The sequence below is a fragment of the Oenanthe melanoleuca genome, chromosome 1 (assembly GCF_029582105.1).
Source record: "Oenanthe melanoleuca isolate GR-GAL-2019-014 chromosome 1, OMel1.0, whole genome shotgun sequence".
In the NCBI taxonomy this organism is placed as follows: domain Eukaryota; kingdom Metazoa; phylum Chordata; class Aves; order Passeriformes; family Muscicapidae; genus Oenanthe; species Oenanthe melanoleuca.
The window spans coordinates 77,705,982-77,732,122 of record NC_079333.1 but is presented as its reverse complement, the minus strand read 5'-3'; the positions used below and the strand labels follow the sequence as shown (position 1 = coordinate 77,732,122).

The 26,141-nt window shown below is 39.4% G+C and overlaps 1 protein-coding gene across 1 annotated transcript in view; it reads left to right on the top strand.

The window, feature by feature from the left end:
- Positions 1-17,395: 17,395 nt before the first annotated feature.
- NALF1 (NALCN channel auxiliary factor 1) overlaps positions 17,396-26,141 on the top strand; it is a 421,862-nt gene continuing 413,116 nt past the window's right edge. Inside the window, exon 1 of the mRNA XM_056489888.1 lies at positions 17,396-18,214. Coding sequence (XP_056345863.1) covers positions 17,396-18,214 — 819 coding nt within the window. The remainder of the gene's footprint in view (positions 18,215-26,141) is intronic.

The following is a 26,141-nucleotide window of genomic DNA, read 5'->3' as shown; positions in this document are numbered from 1 at the left end:
AAGAACAGATGTCTCAAACAGTTAAGCTCAGCTATCAAAAGCAAATATAGTCAAGTCATTCGTGACATGATTCTGAATACAACTAATTTTCCCCCATCATATCATAAGATCCTAATTTATTATGAAAAACATTTTACTACTTTCTGAGTATTTTTTTTTAATATGTACTTCCATTTTTTCTTCATAAAACCAATTCAGGTTCCCTGCTTGGGATTTTAGCTCTCAAAAATGTCATGATTCTGAAGAGTTAATCTCCTTTATTATGTTTTATCCTTTAAAAATCATTCATCTGTAAAAACTGCAGAGATTTTTCACCTATGTAAAATTTTAATTTCAGAGAAAGAATGAGCAAAAATAGAAAGTTTTTGAACATGATTGAAGACATACTTGAAAGTATTATTAGAGAAGTTCCAGAAGTTAAATGAAACCAAAATGAGAGCTAATACTTGACAAGTAGAGATGCTGTACATTCTCAGAATAATTAGATGTTCAGAAAAAGAGATAAATCAATCAGACTGTCTAGTTAGATAAAATGCAAAGGAGTTATAGACTGTTTGGGACAACTGTGCTATGAAAAGTTATGAATTTCAGTGTTTAAAAAAACATTTTCTGTGATATAGCTGAGCATGACTAAAAAAATAAATTAAAAAATATATTTTAAAAATCCTGAAGATATATTTGCAGAGCTTAGATAATGAGAAAAGATTTTTTAAAAGCCTAAAAAATTAAAAAGTAGGAGAATACTTTCATAGAAATGGTTGAAACCCATCATTTACTAAGATTGTGTAGAGGCAAAGAATTTCATGGAAGTGACGTTTCTTCTTTTCTTTCAAGTTTATAAACTCTGTGTCCATTCCCAGCCTTCAAGCATTGCTCAGAAATTAGGAGTTCAGAGATGAAGTCACTGTTCCTTATCTTCAAAAAATATAAAGGAAGAATGTGTCATTTTGTATGTTTGGGGTGAATAGCTACTGAAATTAAATTAAAAAGGCTTTGCAAAATAAAGTCAGGTGAGTCAGATGAGTTTATTGTTATAAATTATTATAATTATCATTATTATGAGATGCATGCTATTTAATACTGGTTTTATATATTTCATATATATATATATATATATATATATATTTAACATTTTGACTGGTAACTAATTTGCTCCTCCCAGAATGTGTAAGTTCTGGTGATAGGTACAAGAAAAGCCTCCAATCCAGTTAGGAGACTTTAGACTAATTGAAAACAGTTGAGTATCTGTTTTCTATATCCTACTGAGATGTCAATAAACCAACTCCAGTGTTGTTGTGTCTTCAGTCTTAGCTTCCAGGTGGTCATAAGTTCTTGTTCAGCTACTCTAAATTGCATGAAGTGATCAATACTCTTTGTGTAGAAGCACAACCATATCAATTGTTAGGCTATCTTTATTTTCACCAACAGACATTTTACTTCTTTTCATAATTGATGCTGTCCTTCAAGATTTCCTTATGATTTCCAAAAGGGATAAAGTTGAACAGGACAGTCAGGATCAAAGAAAAACACAATAAATTGATAATAAATTATCTCCTTGAACACTGCAGAAAATGTCTATTTTCTTGCTAAGAATATCAAATTGCTATTTAATGTAACTCAAATGCAAAACAATGCAACTTTGTATGTGAACAAAAATGCTCAAATAATTCACAGAATTGAAAACTTAACTGCATGAGAAATGCACCAGGTTATCACTGCAGAAAACTCAGTGTGCATCTGTGGTCAAAAATGACTAAGATGTTACACTGCATATGCAAAAAAAAAAACCCAATAATTAGGATAGAGAGCATTGCAATTCCCTGACACAAGTCAGTGCTGTGATTTCATCTAGGATGTGTAGTCTTGTACTAGTCTGTTCAGTTCCAAAGGAAAAGTAACAAGAGCACTGCTAGAGAAAGGTGAGAATTGTGAAGATCTCCCATTGACTCATATAGAGATAAACCACAAAATATGAAGCAAACAATCCAGCTGAGCAGTATACCTGGTTGAGGACTTAATCATCTTTCAAAATGACACTGTGCTTGACAGCTAGACAGCAGCACAATTCTTCCATATGCTCCCAGAAAAAAGTAATTCCTGAATTCATCTCCACCTGGAGAACTTTGTTGCTGTCATAGCACATCCTCTGTGTCCACTCTCTCCACCCATACCTGTTGTGTTACCCCATCTCTTGGTCTTGTCACCACCACAGTGTCACTCTTAAGGCTGGCCTGGAAAGGCCAGAAATAGCTCTGGAAAACAGCTCACAATAAGAGCTGTAGCCCATATGAAATAACCTACTGGACATGTCAGAATCCTTCTAGACTGTCCTAGATTGGATAAGGTTGGGAAAGACATCTAAGGTCATTGAGTCCAACCATTAACCCAGTACTGCTGTGCTCACCACTAAACCATGTCCCCTTGTGCCACATCCACATGCTTTTCACACTTCCAGGGATGCCAACTCTGCCACCTCCCTCAGCAGCCTGCTTCCATTGCTGACTGCCCTTTCTGTGAAGAAAGTTTTCCTAATATCTGACCTACACCTCGTCTGATACAACTTGATGCTGTTTCCTCCTGTCCTGTCACTCGGTTCTTGACACTCACCTTGCTACAATCTCCTTTCAGGTGTTTTTGGATGTTCTCCTGCACCTTTCTTTCTTGTCATGAAGGGCCAAAAACTGAACACAAGGTTTGAGGTGCAGCCCCACCAGTGTCAAGCACAGGAGCAAAACCACTTCTTCTTTAAGAAAATGATCATGGCAGGGAGTGGAATGGCTCAAGGTATCAACTAAAGATCAGAGGAAGAAAGGCAGCACCTTCATGGGATATATGATTCTGTTCCTGACTGAGAATTCTACACCTCAAAGAGGGCTTCACTCATTGGGAAGGGTGCAGAGATATATCCTCAGTGACACCAAGCAGGTGCCTACCACAGTGCTGGTGTCATGCTCAGGCCATCTGCCTTGACTGAGATGAAAGATACCATACATTGCCCCTCACTTTACTTTTTACTGGTTTTCCAAAATCTGTACAGCTTTCTTTCATGCATTTTCCTTTTCCCAGGAATTTTTTCTTTAAAGCAAAGTTTACACATACTTCAGATTTCTGCTAAATCCTTTCTTAAAATAGAAGTTGCTATCTATTGTGATGTGCAGCTATCTCAGCAGAGGTGGTCTGAGTACAGAGATCAAAGATGTGGGGTTATGGAAGGATCTTGTCTAGCTATGAGCATGCTTACAACAGCTTGTAAGCATTCTCAATCATAAGGTAGAACAAGGGTTGACAACCCAGTTAGCACTAAGCTAAGGGCCATGTTGCCCAAGTCTCTTCTGCCTAACTGTTCTTCAAGCAGGTGGCTGAATGAACACTTCTCCAAGGCCTATCAGAACTGAAATGAGCAGAGTCTGCAATGGCCCTGAAGTAATTTCAGAGCTCACCACTATAATGAGTAGGTAACATCTGTCATGATGAAGATTGGAATAAGGGCCACACACAGGTTCATGACTTTAACTAAGATTTTGCCTTTTACATCACCCTGGAGTGCAGAGTATGTTGAGGTATCCAGTGCTGTGGGATTCACTGGCATAGCCAACAGTGTTGGCTGTGATGATTTCCACAGAATTTTTGGACAGTCAGAGACAGCAAAGGTAATGACAGCTCATTCCTCCACTGGGATGGACATAGATGAAAGCCAGTTGTCCCTGCAAAAAATGACTGTGTGCCATGGATGTTCTGCACCCATCACTGATCATGCTGTGTGCTGCCACATATATCTTCCCACTTGTGGGACACTGTCTCCAGGGTGCTAAATCTCCATTATAGAGAGTGGGGTACTGTTTACAAGGTGATATCTGCTCCCTGATGATTTGGGCATGTGCTGCATGTGGGCAGAACACCTGCCATGCATGGATGGTATGTAAATCTTATGAAATGCATTTTGTGAAATTACAGGGCCTGTGCCAGCTGACTAGCAGGTGAGAAAGGATATTCTGCTTTAGGGGACTGTGTATATAATGGAAAGGATGGGTAGAGAACAAGCTTTCATCCTCTTAGCACAGAACTGTCAGTGAAACGTACATTGTGTAGTTAGTACTCAGAGTCCAAGCAGAAACTGATGCAGTAATAGGAGCAGCAAATTCTTGGAAGGAACAAGTAGAGAGTGTGAATCATTTTGAAGATGTTTTCCATAACAAATAATCTCTTAACAGTGATTCTTGGTTAAGTGAAGAAAGGAGCTGCTAACACAGTGACTGCAACTACTCCTGACTAATATAGACTTTGTTCAGTAATTTATACACTTTGAGTACTACAAGATGTTCTACTCAGAATCCTTACAGAGCATTTCAATGGTTCTGGTCACAAAAAAAAGTCAGGCAAACCAACTTTATAAGCACATAATGGAAGTCCCTTGTTATTCAAGCAGCATTGCTATTACACTGTGTCCTTAGAAAGAAAAGAGGCAGGGTGTGAAGGGGAGAATGTGAGGGAAATTATGTAAGCCATATGGTCTCATCAGCAAGGAAGAAAAAGATTAATTTATACAGAAGTAGTAGAAACAGACAGAATATATAGAAAATCCATAACAAAAAGTTAATATGTAATTAAGTCTTCATAAATAACACTATTTACCTGATTTGTTTTTCATGTCTGAAATTTTTTAACTGATCATGGGCTCCTGAAATGTGTGTTGTTCATATTATTGAATAACTACTTTCCCTTTAAATAGCTTATTCTGACAAGACACTTTTCTACTTAATCTTAAATTGCCTATGAATGTTTTTGCTGGAAAGTAATTGAATGGGGGCATGAACTCATAGACAACAGTTTAACTAATGATTGGCTTGGTTTTTGCCATATACATTTCCTCAGCTTTAGTGGTCTAGTGGTTACCAGTTATCACCAGTAAAATGGGGTGATAATAGGGGACAATATAAGTCAGTAGGGTCCAGTGCAGTGAATTAATCAGGCTAGTTACTGGAACTGTAAACCAAAGTATTGCTTCTATAAAACAAATAGCTTAAAAACAAATAAACAAACAGACAAAGCAAAAACCACCACAACAACAAAAAAACAACCACCAAAATAGGAAGTATGACAGAGAATCCAAAATCTTGTTCCAACACTTTCAGGAAATAAAAAAAAAACCAGAATTTCCATCTCATATCCTTATAAGTCCTCCCACTTTCACTTATTCTTCATTAATTATGTATGCTCAGATCTTCATTTAAAACAAACATAGTCTTTTTATTACATATTGCTATGGTTGAAAATTCAGGGCTCTTCATGGGTATTTATCACATGATATTTGAAAAAAATTCATGCTTCTGTTTTCCACAAGGCAACTCTCTCTCAAGGTAAGTTTGAAACTACAATTTCTCAGCAGCAAAGCTTTCTGGAAAATGTCCATCAGTACTTTAAGCCTTGAGTCTGATACTTAGAGGATATAAATCTACAGATAAATTTACAATGGATGTATAACACCAGTGATTGCCTGGAGGTGCAGGTCATTGTAATAAGATGGGGATGTCAGCATGTATTTTTGATTAATTTTTCCAAATGCATACATTTTATAGAAAAAAAATAGAAAGTGTCAGGAATACAGTTAGTTTATTTAAAGGAACTCAAAGCATAGCAAGAAATACAGGCAGAGAAATTAGCTTTTTCTAAACTGATGCATATAGCTTTAATTAATATCAAACTCATACTCTGCCCACCTTGCCAGCTTAGGTTTAAGCAAAAGCTTTGAGAAATATTTATCTGAACAGATGTCTCACTAAGATAGTTGTACAGAAATACATCCAAGAATTATGCAGTTCTTTCAAAATTAATGTTGCTGAGTTTGTTTCATAATTAAGAACAGGATTGAAAATAAAAATGTTTGAAATATTAATAAGGCCCAAACTGTCTCTGTATCATCCACCCTGAATAACTCTTCCATGTTTAGAATGAGAATAGGGACACTACCTGGAAAATTCCTATAGCTTAACTGGGACAAAAAAAACCCTAGTAATAGAGCACCCAAATTTATATCAACAGAACTTTGCTCCTCTTTTATTTTTTAAAATATTTACATATTAAAATTGTACTGTACATTTGCTTGCTGTTGCATTAGAATAATGGCAGAACCATTTTTGTTACATACAGAATGCTTCTGCTTCTCCTAGGTGCACAAGTGTTGATGAATTTAGGAGCTGAAGAACTACTAAATTAGGAGCAACTGAGGATGCTTAAATCCATATGAGAATATCTACTGTGAATCCTATGATGCTTTTACATTCCCTTGTTTTTCCCACTGCCTAAAATTAAGTATGTTTGGACAATATGTGCATAGCATCTGTGGAAATATTTTCTCAAGATGAAATGTGTTCATCAAATCCTCAAAGCAAAAGATGGACAAATCTAAATCCTCTGCTGTGAAAGTTTCCTGGAATGGTTACATATGTAGAAAGGAGGGAAATTCCTAAACTGACCTTATGTTTGTGATTGCCACTTTTAAATGGCTCAAATGTTTTGTAATTTGTGGTGTGTGGTGCACAAGTTTTGATATTTGATCATAATCAAAAGCAGAGTACCTTTCCTTTCTCTTCCCAAGAAGAGATGCCTGTATGTGCTTATGATAAGTATATATTTCTTCATTCTTCATAATGAAAAATTATTAACAAACACAGCCAATGTCTTAAAAATAACTTTCCCTAAGGTTCTTGTTTGGATTGCTCCTTGAGGTAATGAGGGTTTGGCACATACAATTCTCTGCATTAACATGGGAACAGCATTCTCAAGTGCATCTGTGAAATTGAAAACTTAAATTTTCATATTGAAATAATTTTGGCACTGGAAAGCTAAACTTACACGCTCTGAAGCACCCTGAAAGAGCCTTTCTCTTTTTTCTTGGCAACAGAAGAGTCTTCTTTGGAATGCAACTGGCTACTAAAAATAGTTCCTGTTTCCCCCAAGAATCACCAGTTTACATGGTTCTACTATTCCAGTACCTAAAGAGGGAAAAACTTGCCTAGGAAATATGTCAAAGCCTTTGAAATGAAGTTATGTAAAGTACATAGAATGGTTTTGTGCCCCTGTAGAAGATCATAAAAAAAACCCATCATGGTAATTTTACCATGAAAACTTTTTGAAATGCCCAATATTAAAAATATGCCAATGTTAATTCATCTGTAACTTCATCATCTGATGGGTAGGTAAATTACTATTAAGAATTCAAGTTTCTGACAGAAGGCTACCAAGAATCTTGAATTTCAAGTCCTAACTTCACATTTCTGGGGAATTTCTTCATATAACATGGAGTTCTCCATATTACTCTGTCTATAAAGCACATTTTCTTGTCCATTCTTTGTGTCACTTCTTAACCTAGCTATGTCAGCTTTGCTTTTAGAATACCCTAAGACAAGAGTATAATCCCTCTAGGGCTAAACTTAAAACCAGCGGGTCAAAGAGCTGTTTAATTTGGTCTGGGCTGACACCTTTTATGAGCAACACAAGTTTCACTGTTCTGAACCCCCAAATTTGTCTCTTTTATTCAAGCTAGCCACTGCAGAAACTGAAAGGAAAGAGGGTGGCTTTTGCAGCATTGATAAATAAGGCAGCCAGAAACATTTCTCTTAATTAAAAAGAAAGCAAACATGGAAAAAGTGAAACAGTAGTTTTCCTTTTCAAAAGGATTTCTCCTAGTGTCAGTAAAGTCAATATGAATTGCAATGTCCCCAGTGGTTTTCCCTTAACAGTGAATTTATTGCTACAGCACTCTCACCCTCCCTGATCCTTTATGTCTGTCAACCACTTACTACACCTTCTCATGATTTTAATTTGTGTTCCCTGCACATCAGAGACTCTGGAGAGCAGCCATAACCCTCACTTTGGGAGCCAAACTAAACCAGCTCCCTCCTGGGGCTCAGTGGACAGAGAGGAGAGAGAGATGTTCTTCAGGGTGATGTGGAAAAGGAGTCTAATTCAAATTATTCCCTTCAAAAGAGCCTCTCACTCTACACTGACTAAAGGAAGGGCTTCAGAGATGAGCTGTCTTACATTAATGAATTCCCTCACTGTCAGTGTTAATTTGGGTATCTAAAGCAGTGACTCCCCCTTCATTTATGTGTTTTTGTTTACTAAAAGAGATCTGGTCTGTAATTCAGACAAAATTCAGGATTTCAAGGAGTTGTTGCCTTTAAGAAATGATAACAAATGTTTAAAAAAAGTAATGACAGTGAAACTGCAGTATCCTTTTAGAGGAATTATGGAAAGAAGCTGAAGTTCACTACCCTTCTGAAGGGTTTTCTCTTATTGTTTCATGAAGCCCTTATGCAGCTGAGCTAGCCAACCTTTTATAAAATGATGGTCTGTGAATTCTGAGAGTATCCAGTCACCTCAGCAACACACAGTGCACTTCCACTGACCCTGAGCCAGCCCTGTTTGTGGCTTGAAGCAAATTATACCCATAATGGTGGTACTTAGAGGCAGAATCTGCCTATCCCTAGCAAGACTCAGAATATGCTAGGTAACAGGCTGGGAGCAATATTTGCTCTAGTGCTGTGGGAAAAGTGAGTGTCACAAAGCCACAGCCAGCCATCAGGGGCTGCCTCCAGAAAAAAAAAAAAAAAAAAAAAAGAGAACAAGATAAAAGGAAAGAGAAAAAAATGAACTTTAACAGAATGTAAGAGTTAAATCTAAGACCCAGTGAAACTAATTAGGAGACTAAAGCACCCAGTGTAATTACATTTCTTTTCTCTGTCTTCTCCCCACAAGATAAAAGCATGCAAATAAAGTACCTCTTTTCCAGCAATCTAATGCAATGAAAATGTAATATATTGCCAAATATCAAGTAATGTATTTTACTGGAAAATTAGAAAAGCAATACTGTTTGTTTACTCTAAGACTGAGAATGATCTGAACAAAATCTCTTTTGTAGAAAACTTTTGCATATTCACAGAGGTCTATAGCCACCCAGAAATGGAGAGCAATCTCTTTGAAACAATCACAAATATTCAGTCCTTAGGAACTAGATGAGATAACATTACATACTGATCTATATAGTAACCCATCAAGAGTAAATTCATTATTTTTATTATTTAAAACAGCACTTTGCAGGCATTACCTAATTCTTCTAGCCTGCCCTTTTTATAAACAGAGATACTGAGGAAAAGAGAATATCCAGAATTGTACCCATCTAAAGAGTGGAAATAGACTAAAATATCAGGAGCTCTTTGCTTTCAGCCTGTGCTCAGTTCTCTCAGTCTTTTACAAGTCATATGGAACAGAAGCCAAAGTTTAGAAAATTGCTGGTGGTGTTGCAGACAAAAGGAGACATTTGTCTTCGGGTCAGACACATTAAATTGATTGTGGGATGACTCCAAGAAGACCATAAGAGCTTGAGTCATCCTACAACTTGAGTCACATGCCTTCTTCACAGGAATAACCCTGGAAGGCAGAGTGAAAAAACCCACCCTATCTCTCTCTTCCTGGCAGATGGCATTGCAGCCAGTTGGCAGAAGGCAGGATATTACATTTTGATGGAAAAGGATACGACCTGGCTCCAAAAATAATGACTGTCAATGTATGCTTCATTCATGTCTGCTTTACTAGTAACTGCAACTAGAAACAAAAGATATAAAAGTGTCAAATATGTACTTTGACACTCATCTGTAGTTTTTTTCTTCAGGAAGAATCTTTTATAGGACACCAGGACAGAGCCAGAAATCCTGCTGATTAATTTAAAATGATTGCTTGTCTTTTAAATATTACATGCTGGGTTCAATAGTATCATGTTCAAACCCCACTCAGCAACTCAGCCACACTCAGCTCACTCCTCTCCTGTGGGTTGATGGAGAGAATCAGAAGGGCAAAAGTGAGAAAACCCTTGGGCTGAGATAAAGACAATTCAGTAGGTAAAGCAAGAGCCACACACACAAGCAAAGCAAAACAAGGAATTCAACCACCACTTCCCATGGGCAGGCAGGTGTTCTGCCATCCCCAGGAAAGCCAGGCCCCATCACACTCAGCAGTGACTTGGGAAGACAAACACCATCACTCTGAACATTCCTGCTTTCCTTCTTCCCCCAGCTTTGTATGCTGAGCTAGGCACCATATAGTCTGGGATATCCCTGGGGTCAGCTGGGGTCAGCTGTCCTGGCTGTCCTGGTTGTGATACCCTTCACCCCCTCAGCTCCTTGTGAAGCCCCAGCTTCCTCACTGGTGGAATGTGATGTGCAAGCACTTTGCAGGAATAACAAAACCACCCCTGTGTTACCCACACTCGTGTCCAGAACAAATCCAAAACATACCCTTGTGCCAGCTATTCTGAAGAAAATTATTCTCAGCCAAAACCAGCTTAGATAAGAAACAATGTCAAGTTAATCAGGGACATTTCTTCCATATTTAGAGTAAAGAGATGGCAGAAGATGGCTTGCCATACAAGAGTGCCTGTCTTAGAAACCTATTTAGGGATGGATTGAGCTGTTTTCTGCAGGTAGCTCTATTTTCTTATTAATAACATGGTGAAGGATAAGCTTTGACTGGATGCTTAAGTCTACATAGCTAAAGCTACATGAGATTAAAAGCATTGAAATTGTTTATATTTTTAAAAGACACATATATGTTTTACAATTATAGTTATTCAACCTATATTCAAGCTCTATATCAAATCTGCAGATAGCTACCTATGTTTTAGTAGTAAGGATATTTATTCTGGTCAAACAAGAAGCCCCCATACGTAGAAAAGCCTCCTGCATGCCCACACTGTCATGCATACAAAATTTACATTGCAGCCATGAGTGCTTGAAATATAAAGACATTACCAAATTTTCACATGGTCAATCCAAAAAGGGTTTTCTAGGATGGCATATTTCCAAGGAAGATGGAATAAAATGTGTGGTGAAAAGTAGGGAGAAGTTTGCTTGCTAGCATACATTATTTCTAAATTAGTTCTTTCTCTTTTCCACATCCTTCATACTACAGACATGGATGAACATGGAGCTACAAATTCAAGTTTGAATTCTGGAATAAAAAAATCATATCAGTACATCAGAAAATAAAACTTGCCTAATGCAGACCTTGTAACTCAGGCTGATAAAAAACATTCTCCAGTAACATGCTTAAAGGGAAAACAAGACTGAATGAAACAGTGAGGTTATGTCTAAAAGTACTTTTTTTTCCTTTCCATGAGAACAAGAGACAGCAAACAAAAACTATTTAACTCAATAACCAAAACCTAAGACTTCCTACACAGTGCACAGATATTCTTATTTAAGAAAAATATTATAAAAGAGTATTTCTAAGAATAATCAAATATTATCTCTTTCCTATGAGCTTAGTTTTGACACAAGGAAGAGCCAGGATACCTACAAGGTAACCAAGGAGAAAAGATGTAAAAGATGTCTTTGGCATCTGCAAAAGTACAATCACATAGTGAGGCTATTACATTTATTAGAAGACAGCAAATGTATACAATTAGTAAGAGAGGGAAACAGGAAAAATATTTTAAAAGCCATAATCTACCTTTTGGTGGTGCTTTCAGTCCTTTTCTTTCCATCCCCATATGGGGGAAATCTTTATTCTTCTGTCTGTTTCCTTTCTACATGCTTGGTTTAAAAACCCATTGCAATCAGGGAAACCCTGATCTCAGCATGCTTTGGATCAGACCTTACTCTAAAAGGCATGGGCTAATTTGTGTGAGACATTTATATTATCTTCTTCCTGCTGCACTCATGTGCAAAAGTTATATTTCACTTTTTTGATGGCTTCAGTTAATGAAGAATAGCTTTAGCACACTATTTAGCACATAGATCATGTCCAAATATGCCCACTGGATGTAATATTATGGCTGAGCTCTCATTATAAAGATGCCAAGATAAATATGACCTACAGTTTTTTGAGAGACATCATCAGACTCCCTATGCTATCCATTCATCGTTCCACAGATGAAAATGTCAACAAACAAAAACATGTTCTCATTCTCTAACAAGAAGACAGGATACCAAGGATACCTCTCATAGGATGCCAAGAAAACATCTGCAAGATAATTCAATCAATGACCTCAGTATCTTCAAAGTTTCTACTGCACAGCCTTTTAAAATCCAGTTGGACAAACTTTTATAACTTTTCGTGTGATAGTTAATTCTCTAATTTGGTAAGAAAAGCTTTAAGAAATCAAGCCAAAGAGACGAAATTGAAGGTAATGTGGAAAGTGTGAACAAAGAAGAATGGAAGAATCTTAAAATCTGCATTAGTGCTGTTCGAACAAGGATTAGAAGATTCTGATAACATTAACATAAATTTCCCATTGCTTTGGAGCAATCAGGCCCAGATGCTTGAAGCTTTCTCACAAAAATTGAGCTTTCTGAAAAATACTGAGTAGGAAACTAAGACATTAGGAATGTGATGAGAAAAAAAATTCTTCAATATTCTTAACTTCTTTGTATCTTACAACCATCATGGATATTATTTTTATCAAATGGATCAAGATAATTAAATCTCTGACACACTTCCCAGGGAATGGGCAATATAATACCCAAAATTTGTTGTAAAATGTTGAAATAAACCAAAAACTAAACCACACTGAGGATGTTAAATCACATAAATGACATACCATTTTGCTTATGAAGAATGTATACATATTCTTTTTGAAGACAAATAGTTTAAACTGTTAAAAAATCACTAAGAGGCACAGTGAAGGGCCTGATTATGTTTGCTTGGTATTGAAAGTGGTGGATGAGCCTCCAGTGCAAAGGTTTAGTTGAGTATTTCTGCTAATAATCTTTGCAACAATTGTTCCTATCAGTAGACCAATCAACCTAAAAATAAAATGAAATCTAGTCTCTTAAAAATAACCTGCCTTTTACAAAAAGAAACACTGCTCAGCAATTACAAAATAAAACTTTTTCTTATATAAAGAACATACATTACAAAGCAAGACGTGTCTCTCAAACCTGTTAAAAAACATCTGAAAGACCTATATACTGCTCTTTTGATGTTACAGTTTTGTAATCAACAAAGTAAAGAAAGGGAATTATGCAGGAAATTACTGTTTGCATGATATTAGGCAAAAATATAAGAACATTTGCTTTGAAACAGCAAAGCCTTCTATTCTGAAAAGAGTTTATTGCCATAACATGTTACATCAATAAATATTTTTGCTTGCTAAGCTAAAGTATTTTCACAAAGAAAACACATGGTATGTAGGTTAAACAATAGCTCTAAGTATCTTGAATTTGTGCATGCTCATCCTATTAGACTTTGTCTATAGTGCTCAATAAATCAGTTGTCTTACATACCATGAGCCAAAGAATTAAACACCAGCTCTGGTTGTATTGATTAAAGCAGAGTGTGGCAGAGATGACACTGAGCCACATTACTTTTAAGAGACCCATCTGTGAAATATCTAGTGACTCCACCAGCTAGGAAGACAGGATTCCATAAGTTCCTCATACTTGCCAAGCTTTGAAACACAGGTAATAAATATTCCCAGTAAAAAAATGTAATTTTTTGAAGTGAAGTATTTTGCACCACTAGAGTTATTTAGGAAGAATGGTAAGTGTGGGGACATACTTCTGTAGCAATATTTTTGAGGAAAGTTTTTCGGTTTTCTCTCCATTCATGTAATTAATGAAACCATTTCAAATATTAGACCAGATTTAAGGTAACAAAATTTTGAAGGAACTTTGAAAGCACATTCTTTCCCTCACTGCATACAGCTTCTTGATTTTCAGATATCGTTTTTTTAGCCTTATTTTTTTCCTTGAGCTCCAAGACCTAACACTAAGGGGCACCAGAGAACTGAACTGCATCTGCTCAGATCCATCAGGAACCAGCTACTGCAACTAAGCTGCAAGTTATTCACAGTGCTAGGTGGAGAGAGAATGGAGCTTTGGATGAAACAGAAGAGGTGAAACACCAGCTCTGCATGACGTTCTCTGTTACAGAAAACTGCCACTGGAAAAGCAAGCACATGCTCATTTTGAAAATACCAAATGCATGATTATAGTTTATTTCTAGGTGTTGAAAAAGAACTCACACTCTATTTTTCCATACAAAAGTTGGGAAATGTGTGAAAATATTACGTGACATGAAAATGGATTTTTTTTTGAGAAGCTGAGTATATCTAAACCATCCTAGCTAACTGATTTCAAGTATATTTGCTTTGATCTTAGACAAGTGTAAGTAGAGGAGCAAAGATTTAGGAATTTATTTTTATATTAAGTTTCAAAGGAGATCTGAATACCAGCACATTTTCATTACAAATTCTTGAAGTTCCACTATGGAGATAAAGAATTCTATTAATTTCATTGTGAATTGCAAAATTGCCTATTATCCTCTCATTTTCTCAGCAGGACAAAAGGGAAACAACATTAAAAATATATGTATAAATTAAGCCTCTTTGCCAGGTGTGGACTCCAAAGCCAACTTTCTTCACCTCAAGTTTGCCTGTAAAACACAGAATAATTACTGTCACTGTCACTAAGTCACTGCCACATATGTTAGTAGAGCACATTTTGAAAATCTCAGACCCAATCTCAGGAAACTGTTGCTTATCCCAGCTTTTTTTTTTTTTTTTTTTGAGTTGGTTTGGGAGTTTTTCCCTCCTTTTCCCTCTTGGTTTTTTTTTTTTTTTCTTAATTTAATTTTTTTTCCTGAATTTATGCTTCAGCCGCTTTACTCTAACAAGAAATACATAACTAGCAAAAGGTAATTAAATAAATGATGTTACATTTTAGAGTAGCGAAGTTACCCTGAATGCTTTTTAAAAGCTTGGTCACAGCCTTGTCCCAAAACAGAAGTCATTACAAAAAGGCAGATTCAGTACAAAACTCCGTATATCAAATAATTTCAATCAAAGGTCCAAGATCAAAATTAATAATGTATCATTAACAGATAGTGTGAGCTGATTGATTGAAAATTGCAAAGACATATTCTGATTCGAGTACTGTAGACCTTTCTTTACAATATTAACACTTAATAAACACACTCTGTCTTTAAATATCCTATCAAAATAAAATCCACAGATAACTTCTGCTTGCTGTAGTATTTGACTCATAAAACTTGTAAAGCCAGATGAGACCATTGTGATAATGTGCTTTGACACTTAGCATAACACAGGGCATAGAACCTCACTCAGCAATTCATACCTCAGGTCTGCATCTCCTGTTTGAGGTTTACCAAACATTTTGAAAGACATCTAGCCTTGATTTACTGCTCAAAGTGACAGAAATTCCAGCACATTCCTTGGTAAGATCAGCTGCAGTCAGACGAGGTACAAGTTTTGTTTCCTCTGATATGGTTTAGTCTCAGATCTTTTCTCACTACACCTTTTGAAACTGGATTCAAGAACCATCAGCAAGCTGTATGAGTTTATAGACCATGTTCGTTTAGAAAAAAAGGCTTTCTTTAACAAAAAAATGGGGCAAAGCCACCTTTTGTGATGCATTGTGCACCTTCCTCAAGGGCAATTATCAGTCCCTCAGGACAGAGAAAGTCTGTGGAACAAAGAAAAATATGGTTTCTAAACCTTCTTCCAGCCCAATGGAGAAATTAAAATACACGTCTTGGTTTTCCTATGGCCAGATAGCATACTTGATGTCTTGAGGTGAACACCAGGTCTTTCTTTGTCTGTTAATGTTCAACCTCTAGTTGGCACCTTTTCTTGTGTTATGTGTGGGATCCAAGTTTTTCTGTTGCTGTTACATTAAGGTGCATAAATGAGCCAGAAAAAAAGAGTGAGGGACACTTTGGAGTGTCCAAAGAGTATGTTTATTTGAGGGAGAGATCTTGTTAGTTGGGGACAGAAGGTGTTTGGATCTCTGCCGTGGGTCCAAGTGGAGATCATAGTCTTAGGTGATTTCATCATCCTAGAAGGAGGGCTAAGCCTGGCCCCTCTGTCTTTCTCTTTAAGCAGTGATATCTAAAACAGGGAAACACACAGACAGGCAGTATTTACCCAGCTCATGGGTTGAACCAGGGTTTTGTAAAACTTCTCTTGGGGAAGCAGCTTGGGGCTTATGGTCATTTTGCTTTACAGCTCTCTGACTTAAGAGACAGGCAACTGTGTTCAGGCATTTTCCTGTGTGGCCAAAACTGGCCAGGATGCAGAGCCTGTAGTGTCATTTGCCATTTGTGATTTGCTGTGACAAGGACAGGCACGGAGACAGACCTCTCCAGCCACCATCCTGCGTGGACATGGTGTTTCATGGCCACAAAGGGAAGGAGACCCTGAAGGAGAGAGGGCTGGACAGTAGGTACTGAGCAATCCCTTCGGTGAGATGAGTAGAAGGAGTCGCATCGAGGAAGCCCTTTGGAGGGTCCATGTGGTCCCCAGTGCATCTCCCACCTCCTCCTCCTCAGGCAGGAGGAGGCAGAGTTGCTGCTGCTGCCAATGCGCCAGGATAGAGCGATCTCGGCGCGGGAGGAGATGACGCAAAAGGCAGAGCTCCCCCCAAAAAAGTGTTTCTCCAGGACGAAGATGGCGGCAACTTAGCCCAGGGGCCCAAGATGCCTGTGCCCATCGGGGGCCCCCAGCCAGGCAGTTCCGCCCCGTGCGCCCGGGGACACCGCGCCCGGCGGCAGCAGCGGCGGCAGCCGCAGCCCATTGTCACCAGCAGCGGCGGCGGCCCCGGCAGCCTCCTCCTCCTCTTCCTCTTCCTCCTCCTCCTCTTCAGCATCCTCGGCAGCGCTCCGGGAGCCCTGCAGCAGCGTCTCTCCAGTTAGAGCGGAGCGGGGAGAGAAGAAAGAGACGGAGACAGCGGTGCAGGCATCTGTGCCGCGGCTCGGGGCTGAGGAAGAGGAGCAGCGGCGGCAGGGAGGAAGAGGAGGCGAGGAGCCCTCCCGTAGCCGTCCGTCGGCAGCGGGGGACGCGGCATGCGGTTGTCCGGGGGCAGTGGGCTTTTCTCAGGAGGGAGATGGGGAGCTGCGATCTGACCATGCCTGGGTGAGAGGGGGAAAGGACCAGTCGCGCAGCCCCGCCACCACCAACTATCACCACCACTACCACCACCACCACCACCAACACCACCACCACCACCACCACCACCATCATCTCCTCTCCCTCCTCCTCCTCTCTCTGCGTTATTGCTCTTATCTTCTCCACGGCACTCCGCGTTGGATGGACTGGGGCTATTTCATGTGGTGAGACCAAGGCAGAGCTGCCGGCAAAAACCAACAATATCTCGGAGGAAGAAAAAGAAAAAAGAAGAAAGAAAGAAAAAGAGAAAGAAAGAAAAAAAGAGGAAGAAAGAGAGAAGGGGGAGAGTGGGAGAGTGAGAGGAAGAGCGAGCGAGCGAGAGAAGGGAAGACAGGCAAGAAAATCCCCCCAATCTTTTAAGTCAATGCATATTGTGGTGACACTGGCAAAGGAGCCCTCACGGTGGAGTCGGCCAGGGCTGTGCGTTCCCAAAATATGACCAGGGGTGCTTGGATGTGTAGTCGGCAGTATGATGACGGCTTAAAAATCTGGTTCGCACCCCGGGAGAACGAGAAACCCTTCACGGATTCGGAGAGGGCTCAGAAATGGCGACTGTCCCTGGCATCGCTCTTGTTTTTCACGGTCCTGCTCTCTGATCACTTGTGGTTCTGCGCCGAGGCCAAATTCACGGGGACCGGAGAGAAGGAGCAGCCGCCGCCCGAGCAGCCGGAGCCCGCGGAGCCGGAGCTGCTGGCGGGCATGGGGGAGCCGGCGCCCCCCGCGCCCCGGCTCCTCGCCCCCCCCTCGCCCTCCCTCCCGCCCTCCCCCGGCAGCAGCGGCGGCGGCAGCCGCGGCAGCCGCACCAACGGCACCGAGCCCCGGCACGGCAAGGCTGCTTTCCTGGGGAACTCCACCGCCAGGCCCCTGGAGACGTGCCCCCCCCCGGGCTCCTCGTCCGGGCAGTGCTTCAGCGTGGGCGACGCGGAGGCGGTGTGCCGGCGGCGAGGGGGGCCGGGGCGGCCGCGGGGCGCGGGGCACAGCCCGCCGCCCGGCTGGGACCTGACGGATTTTTACCTTTCCTTTTGTAATTCCTACACACTTTGGGAGTTGTTCGCCGGGTTGTCCAATCCGGACACTTTGAACTGCAGTCTGGATGTGGTGCTGAAGGGGGAAGGCTCCTGCAGCCAGTGCGTCCAGGCTTACCAGCGCTACGACCAGCACGCTCAGGAGAAATACGAAGAGTTTGAGGTTATGCTCCAGAAATATTTACAGTCGGATGAGTACTCGGTGAAATCGTGTCCTGAGGATTGTAAGGTAGGAGCCCCTGCCGTGTTTCCCGTCCCCGGCTGTCGGGCTGGCGTGCCTCCCTCGGCTGTTGTGGCTGCCGCGGACCCTGTTGTGCCTGCTGCGCTCTGTGCCCCTGGCGCCGGCCGCCGCCGCTCTCCCGGTGCAGGCGATACTGCTGCGGACGGTGTGGGCCGGGATGCCCCCCTTAGCGCATTATTGAAAGAGAGGAGGAGAGAGGGGAAAGCTTGAGAAAACGCGAAAAGAAGTGATCCTCGGTCCCCTGGGAGCGTAGCGCTGGATTTCCCCTTTCTCATGAATATGCGATTGGCTCCGGCTCGGCTGCCGGCTTCCAGCGGGCTGGGATGCGACTTGGCGGCAGGCAGCGACAGGGTCTGCATGACAATGAGCGAGCGGGGCTCGGAGCGGCGAGCGGGCTCGGGGCTGCCCGACGGCGCTGCCCTGCTCGCCGGCCCTCGGTGGGCAGGTGGCCGCGGTGCCCCGGGACGGGCCGGGGGGACCGGCACAATCCGTGCCCGCGGCGAGCACCGGGGCTCGGGGGGTTCCGTCGGGCGCTTGGCCCCGGGGCTGGCGGGGCTGGACGGCGGCAGAGCGCTGCGGAGCCCGGCCTCCTCGGGAGCGGGAGCGGGAGCGGGACGGTGTTTTCAGGCGCTCCGGCAAAATCTGTGGAGCTGGGGAAAGCTGGAGGATTAGAGTGTCTGTTGACGGGCACCGCAGTGGCCCCTGGTTGGGAATGATGGTGACAGCGTTTTGATAAGCTGCGGCTGTTTCCTTTGGTGCCACTGGTGATGGCTCAGAGAGATCCAGAGGTTTTTCCTTCCCTTTGCTAGAAGGCAGAGGGTCCCACTTTGGCTCTTGTAGTTGTTGCTTTCTCTTTACTTTTGCACAAGATTAGTTGGCCTATCTCTCAAGACAGGGCAGAAGAGTTGTCCTCAGTTCTTAAAATAGCTAACTGCATACTTTTTTCCCCTGTTGGAGTACTTGGTAGGAGGTGAATATTTCTGCCCTGAACTAGATTACCTCAACTTCTGTAGCACTAACCAGTCTGAAACAAATTCTGCTTTAGCAGTGGAACACAACAGAGCTTGTGAATCTGAATAGGAGGCCTGGCTGTACCTCTGTCCTCTGTAACTTCAATAGAGCCTTCTGAAATAATTTCATGGTAACAGCCTATGCCTGAAAATGCCAATTCGCCAAAAACTTAGTATAATTTGCACATATATTTGCCACAAAAATGGATCCAGAGTCTCTCCAGAAGCTGAAATTACCTGCTATCCAATTGGATAAAATAGGAAAGTTGCTGTATTTATGTTTTCTTTCTAAATCTGAAAAAACTAGGCTCACCAGAAGTGTTGACTTGACTGTTTTTAGATTGCAAACTGTGTGTGTACACTCATTGTATATATGCTATGTACTGAGTTACTGATAATGTAAACATATTTTATTTCCAGAGTGAATTGGATAAGTAAAAAAGGGTATCAAATGTAAATAGATATCTCTTGTTGTAAGGAAATCATTGTCATTTCAGTAGCTCTATAATTAGAAATTGAACTACTATTCCATACTGCCAAACAATCAGCATTTACATGCTCAAAGTGATTTTTTTGTATCACAGTTTAGTTTGACTGAACTTTACCACAAAGTGTTCAGTTTCTCTACAGAATATCAGGGTGTAGAAGGTGTTGAAAATGAACAGAACAGCAAATTTATGCTGTTTAACGGTTTTCCCTTCACACACCCAACGAGGAGAAATACTTTTTTAATGATTGAGAAAAAGTTGTTGACATTAAAATGATTGTGCGAAACTTCAATGAACTAGAGAAATGCCAGCGACCTACATTTCTGCGGTTCTGAGTGCCAGATGATATTGCTTTATGTTTTGAGAATTTGGCCAACCAATCTGTGTTAAAAATGAAAGGTATTTCAGAAGGGGAAAGGAAATAAACCCAAACCATGGGTGCAACTTAGTCTGTTTTCCCTTTCTCCAGGGAATCTGGTGGGAAGTGCGGGTGGGAGCGCAGTGGGGTGAGCCTCGGGGCTGGGCTGGGCTGGGCTGGGCTGGGCTGGGCTGGGCTGGGCTGGGCTGGGCTGGGCTGAGCTGGGCTGGGCTGGGCTGGGCTGAGCTGCGCTGTGAGGAGGACAGGAGACCGCTGTCCAAGGTTCTGCAGGCAGCGCACACACAGCCCGTGGCCAGGCAGAGGAGATGCCGCTCCCTACCCCCGATTGCCCCGATTTGGTATTTCTGGGTCCCTCTGGAGCCTTTTGATTCGTGCGGGTGGCACGTCCAGCGGTCTGACGTGTGTCTTCGTGTGCTTGTGCATGGGCTGTCCTGAAGAGTGTAGAGGTGAAATTTGAAACTAGAATACTTTGTGAAGGTTGCAATATTTTGCTGGGCTTTCTGGTGTTTTATATATACTTTGGTTATGAAACTCAATCAGTACATTATTTTGTGTGTGTGTAAGTAAATACTAATTTTTTGCATGTTGGTTATTTAGCTAATTTTTTGGCAAAGCATCAGAATAGAAAATATCTTGACATGTGGCCATGTGGTTTAGGTCACACACATTATTTGGTGGGTGTCATGGTTTATGTGGTGACCTGCTTTTTCTTTTAAACAAAGTGCTAAAAATACTGCCTTTACTCAATAACCATGTATGTAAGCCTTGGTTCAATACGATGAAAGGCTTATTAGCTAGCCTATTTGTATTTAATATGTCTTTAGCATTCTTGGAGGGCAGCTTTGTTCACAGAAAAAGAGATTTTCATCCAGTTGACCAGTTATAGCTGATGATAAACGATAATAAAAATTACTGTGAATAACAGTCAAGCACAAACTTGCAATTGAGTGTTGCTTCTCCCTTCCCCAACTCTCCCCAACACCATACACCATCCTCAACTCAGTCAGTTCTCACAGTAAAGTGTGAAGATTATGACGGGTTTCTCAGCAAATTATGCCTTTCCAGAAAGTACTGTTGATGATAACAAATAAGACATATCAAAAATGCCTTTGATGCATGATTATAAACCTCAGACTTTATGTTTTCATTCTTTTATCTGAAACCAGAAGAAGATGAACTATACTTTCAAAATATTCTGTCTTCCACTACATGTCTCCTGGTCTCTGAAGAATATTTTAAATTATCTTAAACTTCTGCTTTACATTGCTGTTTGACTTAAGATCACATTTAGCTATTCTATGTAGTGAGTTTCAGTTTTAATATATAAGTATGCTCAGGGCTTTTTGGATTTGTTTTTTTTTTTTTCAAGTGTGCTGTCCTGTAAATAAGGTCTTACCATTAAGCTTTTGTTGAGTTGCATTGGGGTTTTTGTAGAAAATGCTGATAACTTTTAACATTTATAAAACTTTTTTTGATGCATATGCCTTTTAAATTGTTTACATGGCAGTAAACTTTATGTGTTGTTTAGAAGCTTGGGATATCAGTGTTGTCTTGCTATAAATCTGTCTCTAATTTATTTCTTATAAACTCTTCTTAAAGTCTGATGTCTCTATATATTGTTTCCTTGTCTTGATAGTCACGTATTAGTAATGGTGAAACAGTAAGCATAAGATAAATATTGGAATTTATTACATATTCAGCTAGGTGGTGAAACAAATTACTGTGCTTTACTGAATCACTAAAGTTACAGAGTAAATGGAAATCTGGATTTACGCTTCTACTTTTCTGTTTGAAATTTAATTCAGATTTTAAAAAAAGTTTATGAAATCTTGTTATTGCCTATTATAAATTTGTGGTTATATTTGCAGAGGTTTTTCTTAGAAATATGTATAATTTCTTGGTTTCCAGAAAATCAATTTTACATGCAGCATGTCACACCACAGTATTCAGACAATTAGCAGAAACTGTATTGGCTTGACGTTGGAAGACGCAGTTCCTCATTATGACTTGTCAGCCTTCTGTCAGGGGAAATACTCAAGCTTTTATTCTTAAGGCAGCAGGCAATTGCTCTGTGGAATAAAAGAAAATTCTGGCTACTTCTGATTAAGAACTGGGTCAAATAGCTAAGTAGGACATAAAAATGTAAAGATTTCTAATTTTTTTTTCTGGTTTTTTTTTTTTTTTTTTTAAATTGGAGCTTACATCTTTGGGATTAAGTATCAGAGGCCAGGGCTTTCCTGGCAAATGTGTTTATTAATGTTTGAACAAGATACCAGTCTTCATTTTTGATGCAGGTTTCCTTAACCTAGTGCAAGTTGAGATTGTGTAAAATGTGGGCTTTCTTAGCACTAGTTAAAATATTGAAATGTATAATTCAGGTAAGTGCATTATAATTAAAACAACATTAAAATAATTAATTTCCCCTTGTGGAATATCAAAGAGGAAAAATAAAAATATACCAGCTCTTCTTATATCAACATTGCTAAAAAGCAAACTTTGGCTGACATCCTAGGTGCTCAACATGTAAACAGATTTTTGTTTTTCAGGAATTAAATATCATTTGATAACCCCTGATTTGAGGATTATGGTATTGGTATCAAAACTATGTCATAGAATATCTGAGTTATAATACTACTTAGTTGAAAAATGTCTGTCAATGTAGGGTTTCATCATTAAGCATAGGTGGTGTAGTTGATAGGAATATAGAGTTGGCATTTCTGTACTGAAGAATTTTTTTTTGATCAAAGAACTGTGCTCAAATACTTGATTTGACTAAGAGGGTGATTGGAAGTTATTTAAAACAATTAAAATCACATTTCTTCTCAGATGTTATCTGGAAATATCAAAGCCTATATGAATCATTACTTTCCTAAGATCTTTTTCCTAAACAGCATATGTAGTCTAATTAGGTTTTGATTTAAAATCTCCGTTAAGCTGGCAGAAAAGAGCAGATGAGAAATACAAACCCAAAAGCTCAAATGATAAAAGAACTCTTCAGTTACAAAAGATCACAAAGAGCAGCATCTGCCACAAAGTTAGATATTTCAGTTGCACATCCTAATCACATATTTATACTATGAGAGTTCTATGCAAGAGTGATACCTAAGCTAATCAGAAGAAACCCATACAAATTAAACCTTGAAGATCTGTACTTGTGGTCTAATACAAACAAGAAAAATCCCCATATTAATTACTGAACTAGTGTCTTTTCTGAATCTCTTGAAACATGATTATTTATTTTAAAGCTCTTTTTAAGAATGAATACTATGCTGTATTTAAAAAAAAATACATAATACCCAAATGTTTACACTTTTTAAAACTCTGGTATAAAATGATGTGAAACTAATGTGACTGTGTAAATTAAGGTTTGCACAGTTTTATGGTTTTTGATGTTATTTGTTTAGGTGATTTTTAAAAAAAGTAAATATTGAATTATTTTTCAAAACTAATTTAAGACAAATATGTGGATTAATGTAGTAAAATATAACTCTTCTTGTAATATTGCTATAGTGCAAGAAGCAACTCTGACAATATGCTAAGGGATTTGTATTTTGGCCTAAAATCCTGACACAGTCTGTCTCTGTCTCCTGTTTTGAGCTAGATGAATGGTACTGCACTCAGGGAAGACAATGCACATTCTTGTGATCAATCAATTGCTTAAATGCTTTACTGGATTTGGGTCAGATCTCTTCACTCCTAAAAGAGAAATTTCCCAGGGTGTTCTTTCCAGAAAGTGCTTTAACCCCACTTAACTTTTAAAAGTTTGTGTCTGGTTGATCATCAAGATACTGATCCCATTCATAGTGTCAATGGGTACATAATTCCTGATTTAGGGAAAGAAAAAAAAGACTGCAGATTACTGGCACAGAGTAATTGAAGTGGATTTCACCTGAACACTATTTAATGTTTCAGGGTATTAACATCACATAGTTTGGGATTTTATGGCTCTGCCCTCAATTTCACTTTGTTCACTTGTTCTCTTTACATCAAGCAGTGTGCTTCACATGCACCTTGCAGAGATTGTGACAAACTTGCTTCTTCATTTCAGGTTCTTCTGGGAAAAGTAATCAAGATGCAAATTATAGTTCTATCACTTACCCTGCCTAAAAATCATTTAATCAATACTTAGTCGTTTATAACTTCAGTCTTGCACTAAGATCCATAATGTATTTAGATCTGTGAATTGCTTAAAAGGCAAAAAAATAACTTAGAAGCTGAATTCCTAAATATCATTTTTTGATAAATATCAGTCATAACACCTCAGAAGATAGATAAATAAAGTAATCCATATGACAAGAAGAAAAAAAAACTTAGCTACCTATTATGGATATTCACAAAAAATAGAAAAGTTTAGCTTCTCTTTGTAGTCAGTGGAGATACATAGGTAATTCTGGAGTCTAAGTCAGTTCACAATGAAGTGGACATCTAAAATAGGTCATAAAAATACTTATTTTGTGTCTGTTGTCTCTAAAGAGGACATACTCTCATTTTATATCAGATGCAAACACTTCTACCCACTGTTGACCTCAAAAGTCACATTAGATGAATCCTAACAAAGGGATTTTGGTATAAAAATTAAGTTTGGGTGAAATTATGTTCATATGCAAAATTTAACTGTGAAAAGCTTTATTAAATCCTACTACTTGAGCTGTCCTACACCAACCTAGTGAAATCACAAGTCTATTTCACTTCTACAATAACTATGTTCTGTTGCTGAAGAATGTGTGAGCTATGTAATCTGCTCTTCCTAGGGATGAGAATGGGAAAGGGCCTTGTATGACATAACTGCACTTTCATCACTTTTTTTTGAGAAAGAAGACCAAAATCTTCTATATATGTTTTTTCCAGTTGTTATTTCTGTTGAGAAGTTTCTGTTGAGAAGACAATAACAATTGTAGGTCATCTTCTTAACAGATATTTTTGCAGGTAGATCTGTGAGAGATTATTTCTCTTATACTCCCTTTTCTCTTTATACAGAGGGTGGATTTTTTTTTTTTTTTTTTTTTGGGGGGGAAGGGTAGAGTGTCTGTGTATGAGAATTTATTCCCTTAGTCCAAATCAGAGGAAACTCCCAAGGCTACCCAAACTCCCTCAGAGAAGAAACACATTTATGCCACTTCACTACAGTAAGCATACTGTACTTTTCTATGTACTTTTCACTGTACTTTTCTCTTGTCAGAACTGTAGAGCAAACATCTCTAAGTGAGAATGTGTGTGAGCTTGATTTTCTTAACAGCATCAATCAGTTAGATGAATACAAACGTAGTGAGGCACTGGAGACATATTCTGGCTTGTAGAGAGATCTAATTAATTTGGAGATATGTTAAAAAAGTAAAGACCAGATTTCTTTTTGGATTTGTGAATTGACCTTGTTCACAAACAGGGCAGGTATATGAAATATGTGGATTTCTCCTTTAGAACATGCACACTGAAGAGCTATATCCAACTAACTCCTAGTCCATAATGACAAAAAGAATAGGCCATAATGTAAGTGGCTCTGAAGTGAAGCTGATCAGCTCTTGACAGTCTCCCACCCTTCAGCTCATCTTGTCTTCTCTCCTTCATCAAAACTGATAGACATGTGCTGAAAGCTGAGTTTGATACAAGGTTGGCCTAAAGCCTTTATGGAACAATCTGGGATGACCCTTTGAATGCAGCAGAATAGTTGGGATGAAGGGTGATGATAAATGCTGAAGTGACAAGCTTCAGCAGTTATAGATGAATATTTTGGTCCTTTGAAGTGTCTTTGAGAGCCTGATGGGAATGTTCACCTTTAAAATATATTGATTCCAAGAGTTGATTCAGATGCTTCATCTTTAGAAGAAAACCTCATGATTAAAAACAACAGTAAAGATGATCTGAAGCTACCAGCAAACAATATCTTTCAGTCTAGGTGTTTAGAAGTTCTCAGCAGCTTGGAAGTCATTGTGGATGTTTTAAATTGCTTCAGTGAAATTAGAAGGAAATGGTACCAGACAGGTCACAAATTAAAAAAAAAGATCCAAATTTTCACTTTTGTTGTATGATATTGGCATATT